A 17,524-nucleotide genomic window follows, 5' to 3' on the forward strand; every position below is an offset into this window, starting at 1 on the left:
ATGAAATACAACAAAACTCTGTAAAATGGTAACACTTTCCAATGATGAAGGTCTGAAGGGGTTAAAAGTTGATAAGTCTCTGTATTTTCCTGATAAAATATTATGATAAGGTTGTATTTGTAGCTTTTTTCATCTTTGTTATTCATCTTTGTTAATGTTAGTTAATGCCAATACATTGTTTATGTTAGTTCATTGACTGTGCATTTTAAAAATGTATTGTAAATGCTGAAATTAAAAAATAAATGCTTTATAAATATTTGTCAATTGTTAGTTCATGTTGCGAATGCATTAATACATGTTAACAAATACAACCTTATAGTAATGTTTTATCAGTAAAATAAAGAGACTTATCAGCTTTTAACCCCTTCAGACCTGATTTTTGAAGTTAATACTGTAAGAATACAACAGGGGCAAGATCATGAGGTTACCATAAACAAGTTTGTATTTATAAACATCAAAATGTGCACCTGCTGAGCCATGCCTGTATAATATGTGACCCTGGACCACAAAACCAGTCAAAATGTGTATATTTGTGAAATTGGGATTTATAATAATAAATAAGCTTTTCATTGATGTATGCTTTGTTAGGAAGATATTTGGTTGAGATACTGTACAACTACTTAAATATCTGGAATATGAGGGTGCAAAAAATCGGAAATATCGAGAAAATTGCTTGTGCAAATGAAGTAAATATATTTACGGTAAGACATTTACAAACTATCTTCATTAAACATGATCTTTACTTAAAATCCTAATAATTTTTGGCATAAAAAAATCTATAATTTTGACCCACAATGTATTGTTGGCTTCTGCTACAAATATATGATGCCTGAATTCTCTTTCAGGTTACACTGAAAAAATGATTCATTGAATTTAATCATTTTTTTTAATGTAAGTGGTTGCAATCAATTGATTTAAGCTACATTTAAACAAAAGTTTTATATTTTATTTTACTTTACTAATCTTTTTTGTTTAAATGTAGCTTAGGTGGATTGATTGCAACCACTTACCTTGAAGAAAATGATTAAATTCAATGAAGAATTTTTTTCAGTGTAGATAAAGGGTCATGTTTTCATTTTGATTATCAGTGACCAAACATTATTAATATTATAAAACATGCATTTGTATTGTTTTTAACCAAATAAAACATGTGATGTCCATTCCAGTGGATGCAGAGTTTGAATGGGTTAAAAAGAAAAACACTTTCCTATAAACTGTTTTTTTTTATTATTAAGTTTGATTTTGGTGCTCATTTGTATGACAGTACATGGAAACTAGCCAAATTAAACAGATGTCAGTCTTAAAAGGAAAAAGAGACTTTTTAACATGGGTTCAGTTGTAACAAAGGTAAACATTTGTCCAGTGAATTACCTTCATAATAATTTCTTTTTCTTTTCAGGGATTTACAATTTTTAATATGCAATGTAAAATTTGTTTCTGAATAAAAGCATTTATGTGAACATTAACCATTTAAACTTCAGAGAGAAAGCTTACACTGCCTCTCTCTTTCTTTTGAAGTGGGTTGGGTTTTACATTACTGCTGTAAAACAACAAGAGTTTGATGTCCCCCCGTCCCGTCCGTCGGTGTAAAGAGCAGAAGGTGTCTGTGTGAAGAGCGTGTAATTACTCAATGCTTTTCTAGCCTTTAGCGTCACAATGGACACTTAACTTCTGTAAAGGACTCATTGTTTTGAGATTGCACACTTGGCTAGATCTCCCTCAAACCAGATTGGCTCTTATTGTAAAGGGACACCGAGAAGTGGACATGTACATTATAGGACTGAACCCTGATCAACCTCTGGGTCCTAAAGTCCGAGCTTTCATACAGCACAGGTGGAATTAACTAAAGTCTGGCTTTTATTTTTTCAATAACTGGAAAGCAATTTTGAGTGACTTGCAAACTTTTACAGCACTTGCAAGGTTGAAATGATGTGTGGTTTATTATTTTAATAAAGAATCAGACATGCAATTGGATGAAATAAGTCTTTTAAGTACAGAACTGGGCCAGACCAAGATTCGTGGGGGTGGAGCTCTTTTGACAGCAAGCAATCACACCTTAGCAACTGCTTAGCAACACATTTAAAACCATTGTCTTTTTTCCTATATTGTCTAGTTATCCATAAAATGTGTCGTATGCAAAATTATAATTTGTCCAACCTGATTAGTATTTTAGTTCATCAGAACATTTCCACATCATGGATTCGATCCTTCTGTATCTGTGGGCATCCGGTCGAGAGAGAGAGAGAGAGAGAGAGTCAGGACCGGTTTATGTGCATTTAGTTCCCAGAGCAATTGACCAATCATTCCTTCACCTGGGGCTAAAAGGTGTCCCGGGGTAAAGATGGCTTCACCCCATAAGCCCCCTGTGTACTTTAATGGGTGGAGAACGCTTTACCTCGATGTTGGACTGCTTTATGGAGTTTGGTTGTTTGATCTTAAAATACCTCGGCTGATGAGGTTGCGGCGGAGTAATTTGTGTGGTTGGATTGACCTGCCGGGTGTAATGGCACAAGATTGAATCAGATTTCTCCAGCGAGCGCTCTTTCACCCTCCACACGGCTGTGAGGATTCAGGCCTGTGATTGTCAACTCATTTGAAACTGTGCACAAATGACAGAGCTGAAGAGTGTTATCTGCATTTCCACATGTTGGTGATTCTCACGAAATCCAGACTTCAGAAAAAAAAATTTAAAGTCATTGAAGACTTTTTTTTCTTTTTTTTTTGCACATTAAGGTCTGAACTTACTATTTTTAGAGGATTTTAAAAATATTTCTTATAAAATTATTTACATTTTTTAGATTATCATTATCAAAAATGATCATTACCGCAACATGATATTACATTAAATAATGCATATACAAACTCATGTTTCGGTAATGAGAACTAAAAAGTTGTCTAGGTACTACGATAAACAAAATTTTAACTTTTATCTGGAGAGAAAAAATAAAAACTGATTAACTGGTAGCCATCTTGAGTGTCACAGTCAATTGTGTCCCTTACAACAATTTTTTTTAAATGTTAGTTCCTTGAGAGCTTAAACAATGATTAAAAATTGTTGCGGAGGATGAGAAAATTTATATTCCTTATTATTGTCTCTACATTTACCAATGATCACCAAACACCACATGTTTCTTTACTGTAAATGTTTATAGTATAACATGCACTGAAGGTTTTATTTTTTTTATTTTTTTTATTATAAAAATTTCCATGTCAAAGAACCCAAATCCAGTCATGGACACGTTGCGGTAATGAAGATTTTCCCCTTAAATGTGGAAAAAACAATAAAATTGGTTTGTATGATGTCAATTGAAATCATCTGCAAAATAGTACATAAAGAGATGTTTGTAATTGTATGCTTCTTATTATGATACTCTTACTTTGCATTTACTTTTTTATCAAAATGTTTCATGACACCTCATAAGTCTAATTTTGCGTAGGAACTGGCGTACAAATGTTTCCAGACACATTTTGTGCGTATGCACGCTTTATAAATGAGACCCCTGATGTTTCTATCTGAAAACCTAAACAAAGTTAAATGTCACAGCATAACAGAGTTGATTTGCATTTTCTCATAAAATGCATAAAGCATTTAATAAAATTTTTTTTATACATTTTACGTTTAAAGCTATACAATCCTTAAAATATAATAAACACCAAATGAAACTTGCTATACAAACCCACATCATAAAAACATTAAAACTGTTTTGAATTAAAAATGCATTTAACACAAAATATTAAATAGTATATAACCGTCCGGAGTATGAAAAAGAAATGTCTGTGATGTTTAACAGATAAGACATTGAACTCTGACTGTATAAACATGAAAACAGCACCATTGCTAAACACACTAAACCTTAATGTTTTAACATCAGACAGCAATAAGGAAACATTAGTGAGAGCTCAGACAGATTGGAGTCACTCACATTTACTTGAGGTCTAGATAAGCATACCATAGACTTCATTAACTACAGACGTTACATACATAGTCATTATAAAGACGCAGGCCTTAAAAGATTTCCTCATACAGTGAGGTTTTGACCGATTTTATCCCTACAGTCTAGTTAAGTAAGAATATATGTATACATTATTTGTTGTTATGTTAGTACTGTGTATGCTGTGATGTCAAGAAACACAATTCCTGTGGTTAATGTCCTAAAGAAAAGACATGTGATTTATGTTGCCCTGAGGGACATAACTGCCTCCTTACGTCATATACGCTGTAGCATTTACTGGTGTTGAAAACAGGACAGGTCCCACTTAAAACACTTCGATAAAGACGCAGGGATCTGAGCCGAACATTAAATCTTTGATTGAGTGAATTTTCTGTTCATTCCCTACAAAATCCATTCATGCACCTGTTGACAAGATCAGCTTTCTGCATTTCGACGAATGGCCTCTTGAGTAAAGTGTGAGTAAAATCCACTTGTGTTGGCCTGTCAACACTTTCTTGAATGAGTACATACATACTTTATGAACAAGTGTGCAGCGTGCCAAAAAATATCATTCACTAGAATAGCAGTAAATCTGCCTTCGCCCGCAAGACACAGAGACACAGAGACGCCTGTCATACTCACGCATACACATTCACTGAGGTGTATACACATAAAAACAAAACTGAGAGCCTATAAAAATATTTCAACTTTTAAAAATCACACTGCATCATTGCTTAAGATGAACATAAATGTGTTTAAATGATAAAAAAAAAGAGCAACATCTGAGCAATAAAATCTATGTATTCAGCAGACAAAAATTATTTGATTTAGCAGGAAGAAACTATATCTTTTATAGTGCTAAAGAAACAGGTCATGGAAGTTCATGCTGGTATAAACTGGTCTTTTAACCAAATCTGACTGAATTTCTGATCTTTTACACTGAACAGACTCAGTGTCAGTCACTTACTGTCAATCACATTTCATCTAAAGTTACGTTTCAACTGCAAACATCTGTTTGGCATTTAGTCACAACTCTCTGTTTATGCATCAACCTTTGTTTGTTTGGTTATTAAATATCTGGCTTGTAAACTGTCATAGAAAGTGACAAAAGAACACAACGTTGATTGAATTCACCTACTGAGGATGCTGTGTTGTTTCCAGTTCATCTACTGCCCCCTTCTGGCCATGTGCAATAATACTGACAAAAATTGAGGTCTGATGTCTAAACTATTACTAAGTCAGGCATTGTTGTGATTTAATGTTAACTGCATGACGAATTTAACCATTGGCCATTTCTGTAACACGTTTTAAATGATACCAGGATGTTACATCAAAATAAATGTGATCAACAGAATTGCAATAATATTGTCTGATGAAATTAAGTGCTTCCTTTATTAATACACATAAACAACTATTACAGATATTTCTAAGGCTTTCAAAGAGGTTAAATGCAGCTGTGTTGTTTTACGCCAAAGTATGTTAAAGTGATAGTTCACCAAAAAATGTAAATTCTGTCATTGTTTACTCACTTATATAATGGACATTATCGAGTGCACTTTTTTAATCTCATAGCATCTTAAAGGGGACATATCAGTTTAAGTGCTATAATTGGGTCCACAGTGCTTCTGTCAACCTAGAAAACATGAAAAAGATCAACCCAGTAACTTAGTTTTGGTAAACCATTCTCTGCATGTGAAAAAAAGCAACATTATCTCACAGAAAGTCGTGTTATAGTCACAAAACATTTTATTAATTTATTTGTGTCCATGGCACGAAATTCTGCTTTTTTTCATGTCTTGAGCATGAATGTCTTTTTCGTGTCACCCGCACAAATTTCTGTAAATATTTTTTCATGTATGTGGCATGACTTTCTTTTTCGTGTCATTTTTATGTATTGTTTTCTCTATTTTTTATTTATTTTTACAGCGTCGCTTAGGGTTCGGGTTAGATTTGGAGCTTGGATGTACTTTTATGTATTGGTTTCTACATGTTTTTCTTCCGCTTTTAAAACTATTCTCGCCTGGAGTTGGGGTTAGATAAAAATGTAACAGAAAGGGATTCTAACCCCAACCCCAACATTTTTTGTCGACAATGGTAAGAATAGGAAAAAACTATGAGAAAACAATACATAAAATGAAACTATTTGTACGAGTGACATGATAAAGGTGCTCAAGGCACGAAAAAAAGCTGAATTTCGTGCCATGGACACAAATACATTAATCAAATTTTCCTTGACTATAACACAACTTTTCGTGAGATCAGTCTGGAAAAAATAGGTCATTGAAATTTGGCTCCCCTTGTGATGTCAGAAGGGGATCTTATTGTAATAATACCGCCCACTAATCTGCACTATTCAACCACAGCACTGCAATTTAGTGCAGAGATCAGCTCATTTGCATCTAAAAGGACACAACCAAAAACAGCACATTTTTGCTCACAACTGGCACTTTTAACATGCTATAATTAATTATTTGAATAAATATTTTGAGCTAAAACTTCACATACGAACTCTGGGGGCACGTGTACAACCAATACCAAATGGCTAACCACTTCACTGTCAGGCTCGTGCCAAATGAACTTCCGCGTCTCAACACAAGATGGCGCCCGCAGCGCTTCCGGCTCTTGTCCTCACTCGTTTACATTCCTTGTTTAAAGTAAACTTTATTTACTAATGCAGAACTAATGTAAGGAATAGTGAATGAAGATATAGAGGGAGTTGTTTCGGACACAGACACTGTTTCGGTTTGAACTCAAAATACATAACAGACTTCAGAGTGCAACACAACCGCCAGAGGTCCCCAAAACTCATCACAGAATTACTGCACATTCAAAATGTCTTTATGTTAAGCAATTATTGAGGAATAATAATTTATTTATTTATATTTTATTCAGCCTACTAGTAGAACTGCTTATATTTGCTTCTACTTAAAATAGAAGTAAAGGTTTTGTAAGCTCAGTTTAGATTCAGGTGAACACAGGAGATACATACAGGTTATGCTTACATACAGTGACCCCAGAAAGTGTTTGTTCACATAAGTCATACTTAAAACAAATGCACTACAGGTAAAATATCAAACCAGGTGTCATCGACAAATAATAAAGCCAGACCTGTACTTTAAAGTGATTACTTTGAAGTAAGTTGTCATGGTGTAGTTATGAGTTTCTTTTAAGTTTACACAGATGTTATGGCAGAGTAACAGGTGTAGATCAGCACATGACCTATAAACCATATTTGAAAGCCCAAACATTGCCTTTATTTTTTAATGTTTTATTTTTTTCTGTTTTCAACATTTCTTTACTGTTTTTCTTGTGTTTCTACTGTTTGTGATTAAATATATATTTTTGCAACATAGAAATAAATGCAAAAATAAATTTGAATTGAAAGTGTGCTGTACATTTTTTAATGCCACTTGTTTGTATATACATTCAGTGACATTAATTTGTTGTTAAGGGTAACCAAATAATTGTGTATCCTGTAATGTGAATCCATTGCTAGGAAATGCGAACCTGCAGAGGTCCTCGCGATATTCGACCGTTATTGCGATACCAAGTTTATTTATTTGCTTGGTTCAACAGTTGCTGTGAACTGCATGTGGACTAGGGCGTGTATTTTGAGTGGGTTGTGCGTTTTGTAACCGAACTGGGCCGGAGATTCGTGTCACTCCACCCGTTTCCACTCGCCCAACCCCCACATACCACAAAAGCCCGCCCTTCTTCAGTCCGAACAACCGAACATGATAACGCCCCCTTACGAAACGTCACTCGCTCCGGCGCAGAGCACGATGGGAGCTGAAGTCCGCGCGATTATAACAGCAAGTCAGCGTCGCGCTGTGTCGAACTACAACCCCCATACGTCACCTCGACCGCAGACCGTTGCCGTCCAATCTGAATATGTGGGAGGAGAGCATCCGCCCACAAAAGCCATAGCAATTTTAGTGTGCCTCAAATGCAATTGTGCACCAAAAAAGTGAACAATTGGAATTACGGCAAATATCGTGAGTATATTCCGCGAAATAAACCGACACAGACGCATCCGAGGCGCGTAAAAAGAGAGAAATAGCCAGACGTGACGGTTTGGCATTCACTGATATTTAAATGGGAGTGGGTGGGCCTTCGCGCAGACTGAGATCTCTGACAGACCTTCGTGCACATCCGCCAAGGATTATTATTTAATTGCGAAACGAACACAGCAAAGGGGCCGGATTTGAACTCGCGCGGAACCGGTGCGGTTGAACCCGACCAGCTTGGACTCTATCGGCATTTGGTGCTCCGTTATTGAAGGGTGTTTTTGCATTGGCACCGCCCTTCCTGACGGGGTGGGTCCGTGCGTCAGAGCTGCGCCACAGTCTGCGGCCGCTGGAGAAAATAGGCCGTCCTTCTGCTGGGCTTCTGCCTGCCTTCCACGGCGTCCGGCCTTTTTTTCTCTTAAACAACTCCTCTCCGGGTTTTATTAATGCGGAATGAGTGGTACGTACCCTCCCCTGCTTATGAGTCTCCTCCACTTGATTTTCAATTCGTGCGTCTGTGCCATCTCTCCATATGTGTCCCCCCTGAATGCATGTGGGATCTGCTGTTTATTTCTGCCTATTGATCAGTTTTGGGTCTTGTGCAATGTGTGTTAAGGACGTGGGAGATGTTTGTGTGTTTGGATCTCTTGGATGGTTTTGTATTAGAAAGAAAACCTTGTTTCCATTATGCTCTTGAGTGTTAAATGTGTTATTGCATTTATTTAGTTACTAGCTCCACACACATGCACACATTTCTTTGGGGCTGACACGAATTTGTTTTACAGATCTAAAGAAGGAAGCTATGGCCACAGATGGGGGGAAGACCAGTGGAGGTGAAGGGGGTACGAAAGGGAAAAGTTCAGGATCACAGGTATCAGAAATGTGAAGTTTGAATTGAAGGGTGTTGTTGCTGAAACACTTCCTGATTTTGCTTCAGTACAGTTACATCATGTCCCTATCTCACCTTCTGTCATTTGCATGTTTAAAACATTTGTAAAATAAATGGTGTTAACATTTTTAATCTCTCACGCAGTGGGGTTCAAAAGTCTACGTAGGGTATAAAGTAGAAAATAAAAAATTAATTTAAAATTTGTAAAACAATGTAATGTTGTGATGTAAAATGAAACAAAGTGTTAATATTAAACTTGCTTAACTTAATGATCTTCTACTGATGCACACATTCGCAAAGCATGCTGAGATAACACATCACATTTTACACACATGTGTGAAGTACATGTCAGCTTCAGTACAATGCTTTCATTTTGGTTGCTATGCTTATAATTTAACTTTAAAGTAAGTTTGCATTTGTTAATACTAGTAAATGCATTAGCTAAAGTTTTATCTTTATAAATATTAGTTAATGTCAAAAAAATGTATTTGCAAATGCTAAAATTAACTTGAACAAATGCTGTAGAAGTATTGTACATTGAGAGATTAAGTCGGCCAATGCATTAACTAATGTTAACAAATGCAATCCGGTTGTAAAGTGTTAATATAATTTGTAATAAAATATCACCAGCATCTTCACCGGTTGTCTAAGACTTTACTTTACTTTAAATGTTGGTGCAATGTTATTCATGCATCAATTGAAATAACTTAATGAATGAGTTTTGTAATAAAGAGTTTGTCTCTCTAGGCCTTGATGTCTCTGTGAAATGGAGACACTGTGGTTTGCAAACACCCACTTACTCTTCCTGTGAACCCGCCCACATTCACTAACACTACTAACTTAACACTGTTTGTGTGTGTGTGTGTAGGATGCACAACCGTCTCCCCTCGCATTGCTTGCAGCGACGTGCAGTAAAATAGGAGGAGTCGGAGGTGAGGGTCAGGCTGCTACACATCAGCAGATTATAATCGACCCGAATCAGGGCCTGCTGCAGCTCCAGAACCCCACGCAGCAGCTCGAGCTAGTTCCTGCACAGTTAACCGGAAACGGCTGGCAGATCATAGCGACTTCCCCCGCGGCCACAACCCTAACTAAGGACAGCATTCAGCAGTCGGGTGTCGCTACATCTAGCATAGCCACCGGGGAAGGAACGGCGGGGCGGAAGGTCAAGGCGGTGGCTTCGAGTAACGCACCTGCCGGACAGCAGCAGCAGCAGCAATTTCAAATCATCCAGGTGCAGAATTTGCCTAACTCAACGGGTGGGATTCAGTATCAGGTCATTCCACACCTGCAGACCGCAGATGGACAGCAAATCCAAATTAGCCCCAGTAACCCCTTAAGCGTTCAGCCGGAACAGATTCAACTCATCTCCACCGGAAACAACCAAGCCATCTTGGCCACGCCTCAGAGGGCGGGAACGGCCAACATCGTCACACAGAATCTAGCCAATCAGACGATTCCGCTTCAGATCAGACCGTCATTCCCTCTTCAGCTACAAAGCATTCAGGGTACGCAAGCCCCGATGGTGACTACGTTACCCATCAACCTCGGCGGCATGACGTTTGCTCTACCGGTCATCAATAACATGGCAGGAGGGGGTGGATCAGTTCAGCTGGTCCAGTCAAGTGATGGGAGCATTTCTAATGGCAACCAGTTGATAACCACCACCGTCACGAGTGCAGCAGAATCAATGGGTGTTTCTACTTGCACAACAACTGCATCTGGCATCGATTCTACTGTTGCGACCTCTGCAGATGGCACGACGTTATCTACTGTAGCCACCGAGACCCAAAAGGACGGTCAGGGGCAGTCGGGTGAGTCAGACGCCCAGATCGTCGCTCAGTCCAACGGGCTCCAACCCGCATCGGATCAGTCCGGCCAAATCCAGCAGTTCCAAATTGTGGGCCACCCGGTTCTGCAACAGATCCAGATCCAATCGCCCCAGCAGCAGGTGGTTCAAGGATCCATACAGCTTCAGCCCGGGCAGACTTTACAACCGGTTCAGCAGAACCTCCAGCTTCAGGCCTTCCAGAACCCGACCCAGGTTCTTATCCGAACGCCCACTCTTACGCCCTCAGGGCAGATCAGCTGGCAGACCGTTCAGGTGCAGAATGCGGCCATGCCCCAACAGCTGACGCTCTCGCCCGTAACGTCCAGCGGAGGCACCTTCACTCAGATCGCCCCACTGACGCTCGGAGGGTCGCCCATCACTCTGACCTCGGGCACGGGGGTGCAGACGGTGAACATTGCGGGTTTGGGGACAGCTGGAGTCCAGGTGCAGGGCGTCCCTCTCACCATCACAGGTGTGCAAGGTAAGACCACAGCTGTGGAGCTGTACACCTGTTTACCTAAAAAAAAAATGCATTTCTGTTATCATTTACTCACATTTACTTGACTTTGCATGTCAATCATTTTTCAGTCTCAAAGTAAATACTGAAGATTGTCTAATATCTGCTTTTGTTTTCCACAAAGTCATGCAGGTTTCCAACATTAGGTTGAGCAATTGATGACAGACATTTTAAAGAAAATTATTGTTATGGAAATTGGCATAAAAGTACATTTACTAAAGCAGACAATGTTTGCCAGCTCTTTATGACCCAACTTTTATTACTTAAAGAGTAAAAAGGCGAGTTAAGGCATTTATATTTAATGAGTTGGTGTCTGAATGTTGTTTTCCTTCTAAAGGTGTTAGATTTCAGACTCTTTGTACGTCTTTAGGAGTTTGGTTCCACCCTTTTTGCCTGTTTGGAAGTAAAGGTTATTTTAATAAAATATCACAAGACATGTACAATACTGTGCTAAAGTCTTAGAGCCATCATGCGACAATGTTGTTTTTGCAATGGTACAATAAGCAGAAATAATTATTTATCAGTCTCTTTATTAGAATACAACCCACATAAAGAGTTTTACTCAGATAAAACACGCTGTTTCTCCTCATTTCATGTTAATCTTTGGTACCAGAGTAGTATTACATCTTTCATATCTCTGAAGACCCTTTAGTTTTTTCAGATTTATAGAAGACAGATCAGCTCTAGCGATTGTTTCCAGAAAAGCACGAGATTCTGGAGGCATCCAGCGCAGGGTTCCCACGGGTTCTTAAAATCCTTAAAAGTTTGTGAATCTGGGGTGAAAATTCAAGACCCTGGGAAGTTTTTGAAAATATAAATACAGTACATAGATACAGGTCATTGAAAGTGCTTAAATCTATTTTATGCAAGAAGTTTTCTGAAAATAAAATCCATATTATTCCCTGTGTAGTGTAGGATAATATCATAAAAATTCTAGACTTTTTAAGCACATGGCTAAACTGTTCACTTTAAATATCTTCTGTATCCAAATGTTGATTCATACCATGCATAGTTGTGTTTGACACATGAAAACGGCTCGGGGTACGTATGTAATTGTTGTTCCCTGAGAAGGGAACGAGACGCTGCGTCTCTCTTGCCATACTTCCTGCATCCCTGTAACGCCGTCTTTGGCAATATTTCAGATAACGATATACTTCCTTGCTCCCGCATCACCCTGTCTTCGTCATTAAGCCTCACCATTGGTTGAATTTGATATACACATTCAGACGCACCTGGAGGCGTCCCCAAAGTGTCACTGCAGTGACGCAGCGCGAGTTCCCTCGAAAGGGAACTGTAACAATGTATCTTAAAAGGTAACATGATGAAACCTTGCTCTCACTTGAAATGTGTCCCCACATTTAGTCCTTGAATTTGAGGGTATTTGGAGCTGGAAAGTCCTTGAAATGTCCTTGAATTTGAAGTTAACTAAGGTGTGGGAACCCTGCCAGCGGGAGGAGCGAGTCACAAGCAGCACACACAAAACATTATCCCACTATCTCTGGATAACTTATGATTCATTACATGTTTGTGTCGTTTACATTATATGCTCTTATGCGTTGATTGCAAACCAAACACAGACATTTGATGCCGTTTTACTTATGCCGTCTGCAACTCATAACCCGGTTGGGACCACCTCATTTCAACTAAATCTGGCGTTAAACAAACACACACACAAAACTCCGCTGCAACCCCGGACAAAGAAACTATATGGGTGATTCTCACGAAAACTTGGTTTTAAAAATGTCAAGCATGAAATGTAAAAATTGCTTAAATTTACTTTTTTTCCCACCAGACATTGAAAAACAAAGTCTGGAGTAAATGGGAACATTAATTTAAAAACTTTTACTTATCATTTAACACTTTTTGTAACATATTTTAAAAAATTAGTCCTAAAAATCTCATTACCGCAACAGTCAGAAAACATCAACACTGACATATTTTCAAAATGACATGACAAACCGGAAAGAACATCATTTGGAGATTCTGCACATGCATTTAAAATCAAAGTATTAAACTTTTAATAAGCATCTGTTGCGGTAATGATACTTTTCCAAATTTTTCTTCATTATTATTATTATACATGAATATTCAGTAAATATTTTTTCTGTCATCTAAAGTACTCTAGCAAAACATCCATTTATTTTTTTTCTTAATATTTTTGTGTTAATTTGATTAAATTACAACATAACGCATGTTCAAACACAGCCGGACACATTGCGGTAATGAGAATTTCAGCAGAAAATGAGATAAAATTTTCAATTATAAATTCTTATGTTGAAATCACACATTGTGCAAGGTAGAACACAGTATTGTGTTAATTCTGATGCTTTTTAATGTTACTATATTACACATTTTAAAGCTAAAATCATTAGTGCCGTGGTGTTTCAATGGTTTCGTGAGAATCACCCATATCCATTGTTTCCATAATGCTCACTGACTTGGAAAGCTAAACAAAGTTTTCTTCTCCTTACATCCAAAAACACACTTCTTCTTTCATGCAGTTGTTGAGTCTTGATATAAAACAAAGCTGTTGGGTGCAGTGATGTCTGTGACTTCTATTTGAAGGAACAACAATGCTAATGAGCGTCCTCGCTCTCACTCTGATTGATGTGTGGGCGTGCTTTTTGGGCAACAGGTACCCATGTTCAAAAAAACTTTCTGAAACTTGTAGGAAAGAGGTGTGAGTTTGGCCCAGAAATACTCTGTCACAAGCTTAACTGCTTTTCTGACACTTTGCATTTGTTTAGCATGAGGATTACAACTTATAACTTTGTTAATAAGTCAGAATGCATGAAATACCATTTAACCCCTCCTTTAAAAACAGAATAAAGTTAAGGATTTAATGCGATGTGACTTCTTCTTAGACTTGAGCGATAGCAGGAACCTGAATGAAATGAAATCCTACTTTCTAATTTAAGGAGGAGTTTGAGATGTGTTTGTGCGAAGACACTTTTACCAGATGGAGCCATTTTGTGCACATATTTCCTCTATTTTCTGTTTCTATCTTAATAAAGAAAGCTAGAAATAAATATGGATGGTCATTAAAACTTTGCTAGAACAACAAAGCTTGCGGCGGCCTAAGACTTAAGCACAATACTGTACATGACCCAAATAACATAACGAACCATATGACATTGTAAATATTTTAGAATTTTTATTATCATTTCTTGATTTAGGACATTGCTTTTGGAATGAAATCAAATCTTTCCATAGTTGTTCTCATCCATTGACATTTTGACCAGCACACAGAGTGATTCAATCATCACCATTTGTACAGGTCAACAGCAGAATCAGGAGGGAGTCAAAGTTCAGTCCACCCCTGTGACGGTCACTGTTGGCAACATCAACAGCACAACCCTAAACGCAGTGAGCCCGGATCAGATGGGTCAGGTCCAAAGTCCATCTGATCAGGAGGGTCAACCCAGCAAGAGGCTCCGCAGGGTGGCCTGTTCCTGTCCCAACTGCAGGGATGGAGAGGGGAGGTATGTCAAAATGAGTGTAAGATGAGACTTTTAGGAAGAGGGAACTGGAGATTAAAATCTGAAACATTATATGCATTTCTCAAACATCATAGCATGCACATAAGCTATATATAAAGTCTAATCATGGTCACAGATATTTCTGATCTATGGTTCTTGCGCTCATACAGAAACAACAGCGACCCATCCAAAAAGAAGCAGCACGTGTGTCACATGGAGGGTTGCGGAAAGGTTTACGGTAAGACGTCCCATCTGAGAGCTCACCTGCGCTGGCACACGGGAGAGAGACCGTTTGTCTGTAACTGGATCTTTTGCGGGAAACGCTTTACCAGGAGCGACGAACTGCAGCGACATCGCAGGACACACACAGGTGCGCGCACACACACCTGTCACGAATCATCAGGATAGAGTAGATTAAAGGCGGAGTTCACGAGTGTGTATAAAACACACTTATAGCCAATCAGCAGTAAGGAGCGTGTCTACTAACCGACCTCCTTGCCGGGTTGCGTATGTGTGGGGTGGGTCTATCAACAGAAGGTCCAGATTCTATTGGGGTAGGGGCGTGTTTGTTTAGGTGATTTCAAATATCAACATTGGCTTTCAAACATCGTGGACTCCGCCTTTAAACGAATCAGATGAAGTAAATGAACTTACGATCTTCTCTGTTCTGTTCAGGAGAGAAAAGGTTCGAGTGTCCCGAATGTTCCAAGAGGTTCATGCGAAGCGACCACTTGTCAAAGCACATCAAAACCCACCAAAACAAAAAGGGTGGGGCGGCACTTACCATCATCACGACAGAGGACATGGAGGAAGAAGTGGACGAGGACCTGGGATCGCCAAGAATCGTCACCGTGGCGTCGCTCTCGCAGGATTCAAACCCGGCCACGCCTGCGACTTCAAACAATTTAGATGAGGAGTTTGAGTAGTTGAATAAGAGCACCACGATGTTGTTGGCTTGTTTATATGTTTGTTTATGTTCTTCATTCTTTTCTATCGACGATGGACAGCTGTTTGAGCGTAGTCGATTTCTCATATGGAAATTTATTATTATCGAATATAACGAAGAATAATCTAAAGAGTATGGAAATAATATGAGCTGATAAAAAACATGAGTTTTTTTTATTTCGAGTAGCACAAGATATTCCCGAGGATAGTAGTTGAAAATCTGTCGCTATGCACAAAAAATATATCTGTTTTCAAAATCGTTATTATAAATTGGTTCGGGTATGAGAATCTCTCTTTTTGGAGCCTCGCATTCAACGGCTGCACTACTCGTGCGTTGGTCTGTAGTTTGCAAACTAAGAAGAGCCTAAAGACACGATAAGAGCCTTAGCACAAGCGGTTGAATGGCGCGTGATCGGTGTGTCAATCACAGCCTCACGTAGGAGTTCTTGGGGATTTCGGGCTCTTCGTGTCAGGCGTTGAGATTTATAATATTTTACTCTGCACAAAAGGAACGTGACCCCGAGTAGTCGAATGAGCATTTATGAAGTGGCTGTTTTACAGGTCTTTAAGAAAAGCACATTAGATTTACAAACAATGCATTCCAGTTGAGCAAAGATTATGGATCGAAAGACATTTCTTTAAAAAAATAGAGAAAAAGAAAAAACAATCTAGCTTTCTGAGACATGTCATGTTAAATGAAAGCAATACTATAAAGACAATCTTTGTAAAACCATGTTTACATTACCAAGAGGTAGAATAGGTTTCTTTCTGAAAAATGATTTAAAAAACTAAAAAAAAACATTTTCAGATCTCAAGTCATATGAACTGTACTCAGATGCCTTAACAATTACTGCAGTACCACTATGTTACGGCTGGGCAGGGGGACGTGGGCTTTTCAAATACCCAGTTGATCACATCATTTTTTTTATTTGATGGTGAACACTGTGGCCAGTGAAGTACTTTAATGAGGGTGTCTGTAGATTGGGTCATAAACCCGACCCACGCTGACCCATGTCAGCGTTCGGCCCCCTTTTTTTTTGTTTTGAAAGTGCCCTCTTGTCGCCCATCGACTCTCATGCTCTCCCCAAAGAGATTCAACCCTGTTACATCCATACAACCTCCCCCTTATGGACCGATACCAGATGTTTTTTCTGCTGGGTCACAATAGGCCAAATCAGACCCATTTAATGTTCAGAAATACGTGTGGTGGCGTGAGTTTTCGAGTGTTTCGTTTTCTTTGTAATTCATTTCAGGCCCCCATTTTCGGTCAACACACAACACAAATAGATGATGCCCACGTGTGTGTGTTTTTGTGTGTCTAATTTATTATTTATCCTTATATTAGTATTTGCTAATGTGTATTGTGCGCTGTTAATGCAGAGATGACGTGCCGCATGGTTCATTTCCGCTATGGATCTATTTAGTATTGATCTGTTATTTCTTAACGTGGTCCTTTTAGAAAGTTAAACCATGGCTTTTAATTTATCTGAGTTGACTTGTTTCAAAAGAAAACTTTAAAAAAAAAAGTTCAAAAAGAAGTGGTTGATACCAAACAATTATAAATAGATGTTTTTGGTAATATTTCCTGTGGCAACCGATTTTCTTTAAAATTTTCTAGTGACGCCTCATTTGTAAATCATTTTTCTAAGATGTTTCTTTGTTCTCATGGCATTTGATAATGGGTTTTTTGCCAGGTTAGCCTGAAAGGCTGCGGTTTATTGATATTTTTAAATAACTTTGTACAAACGTGTTATGTTCATGGGTAAATAAAAGGATAAAGAAACAACTTTGCCTGCATAACACTTGAAATTAAAGTGAGTAAATCTGTCTTACATACACCATGTCTGATCTAATTCTTCATTGTTTGTTTATCCCTGTACGTTTATTTACAGGACATTTAGTGTCAATTTGGATCAATCGTGTG

The 17,524-nt window shown here is 38.4% G+C and overlaps 1 protein-coding gene across 3 annotated transcripts; it reads left to right on the forward strand.

The window, feature by feature from the left end:
* The first annotated feature begins 7,708 nt into the window (after nt 1-7,708).
* On the forward strand, nt 7,709-17,438 carry sp4 (sp4 transcription factor). 3 transcript variants are annotated; one of them, XM_055219661.2, is made up of 6 exons: nt 7,709-7,927; nt 8,725-8,810; nt 9,697-11,131; nt 14,454-14,658; nt 14,826-15,025; nt 15,331-17,438. In XM_055219661.2, the coding sequence occupies exons 1-6, from the start codon at nt 7,879-7,881 to the stop codon at nt 15,579-15,581; spliced, it is 2,226 nt and encodes a 741-aa protein (XP_055075636.2). In that variant the 5' UTR covers nt 7,709-7,878; the 3' UTR covers nt 15,582-17,438. The 3 variants fall into 3 exon arrangements, with proteins under 3 accessions (XP_055075636.2, XP_055075637.2, XP_055075638.2); XM_055219662.2 differs by having other exon boundaries at nt 7,714-7,927; nt 9,697-11,140; XM_055219663.2 differs by having other exon boundaries at nt 7,778-8,399; nt 9,697-11,140.
* The last annotated feature ends 86 nt before the right edge of the window (nt 17,439-17,524 follow it).

Source organism: Misgurnus anguillicaudatus, chromosome 20 (genome assembly GCF_027580225.2).
Source record: "Misgurnus anguillicaudatus chromosome 20, ASM2758022v2, whole genome shotgun sequence".
NCBI classification, from domain to species: Eukaryota; Metazoa; Chordata; class Actinopteri; order Cypriniformes; family Cobitidae; genus Misgurnus; species Misgurnus anguillicaudatus.

What these genes read in the sequence shown, in the direction of transcription:
- sp4 (XM_055219662.2), top strand. Translation starts at nt 7,879, where the DNA reads ATGCAATTGTGCACCAAAAAAGTGAACAATTGGAATTACGGCAAATAT. An exon ending in TTGGAATTACGGCAAATATC is followed by an intron (nt 7,928 to 8,724) that starts GTGAGTATATTC and finishes TTTGTTTTACAG; the next exon opens with ATCTAAAGAAGGAAGCTATG. An exon ending in ACATCGCAGGACACACACAG is followed by an intron (nt 15,026 to 15,330) that starts GTGCGCGCACAC and finishes TGTTCTGTTCAG; the next exon opens with GAGAGAAAAGGTTCGAGTGT.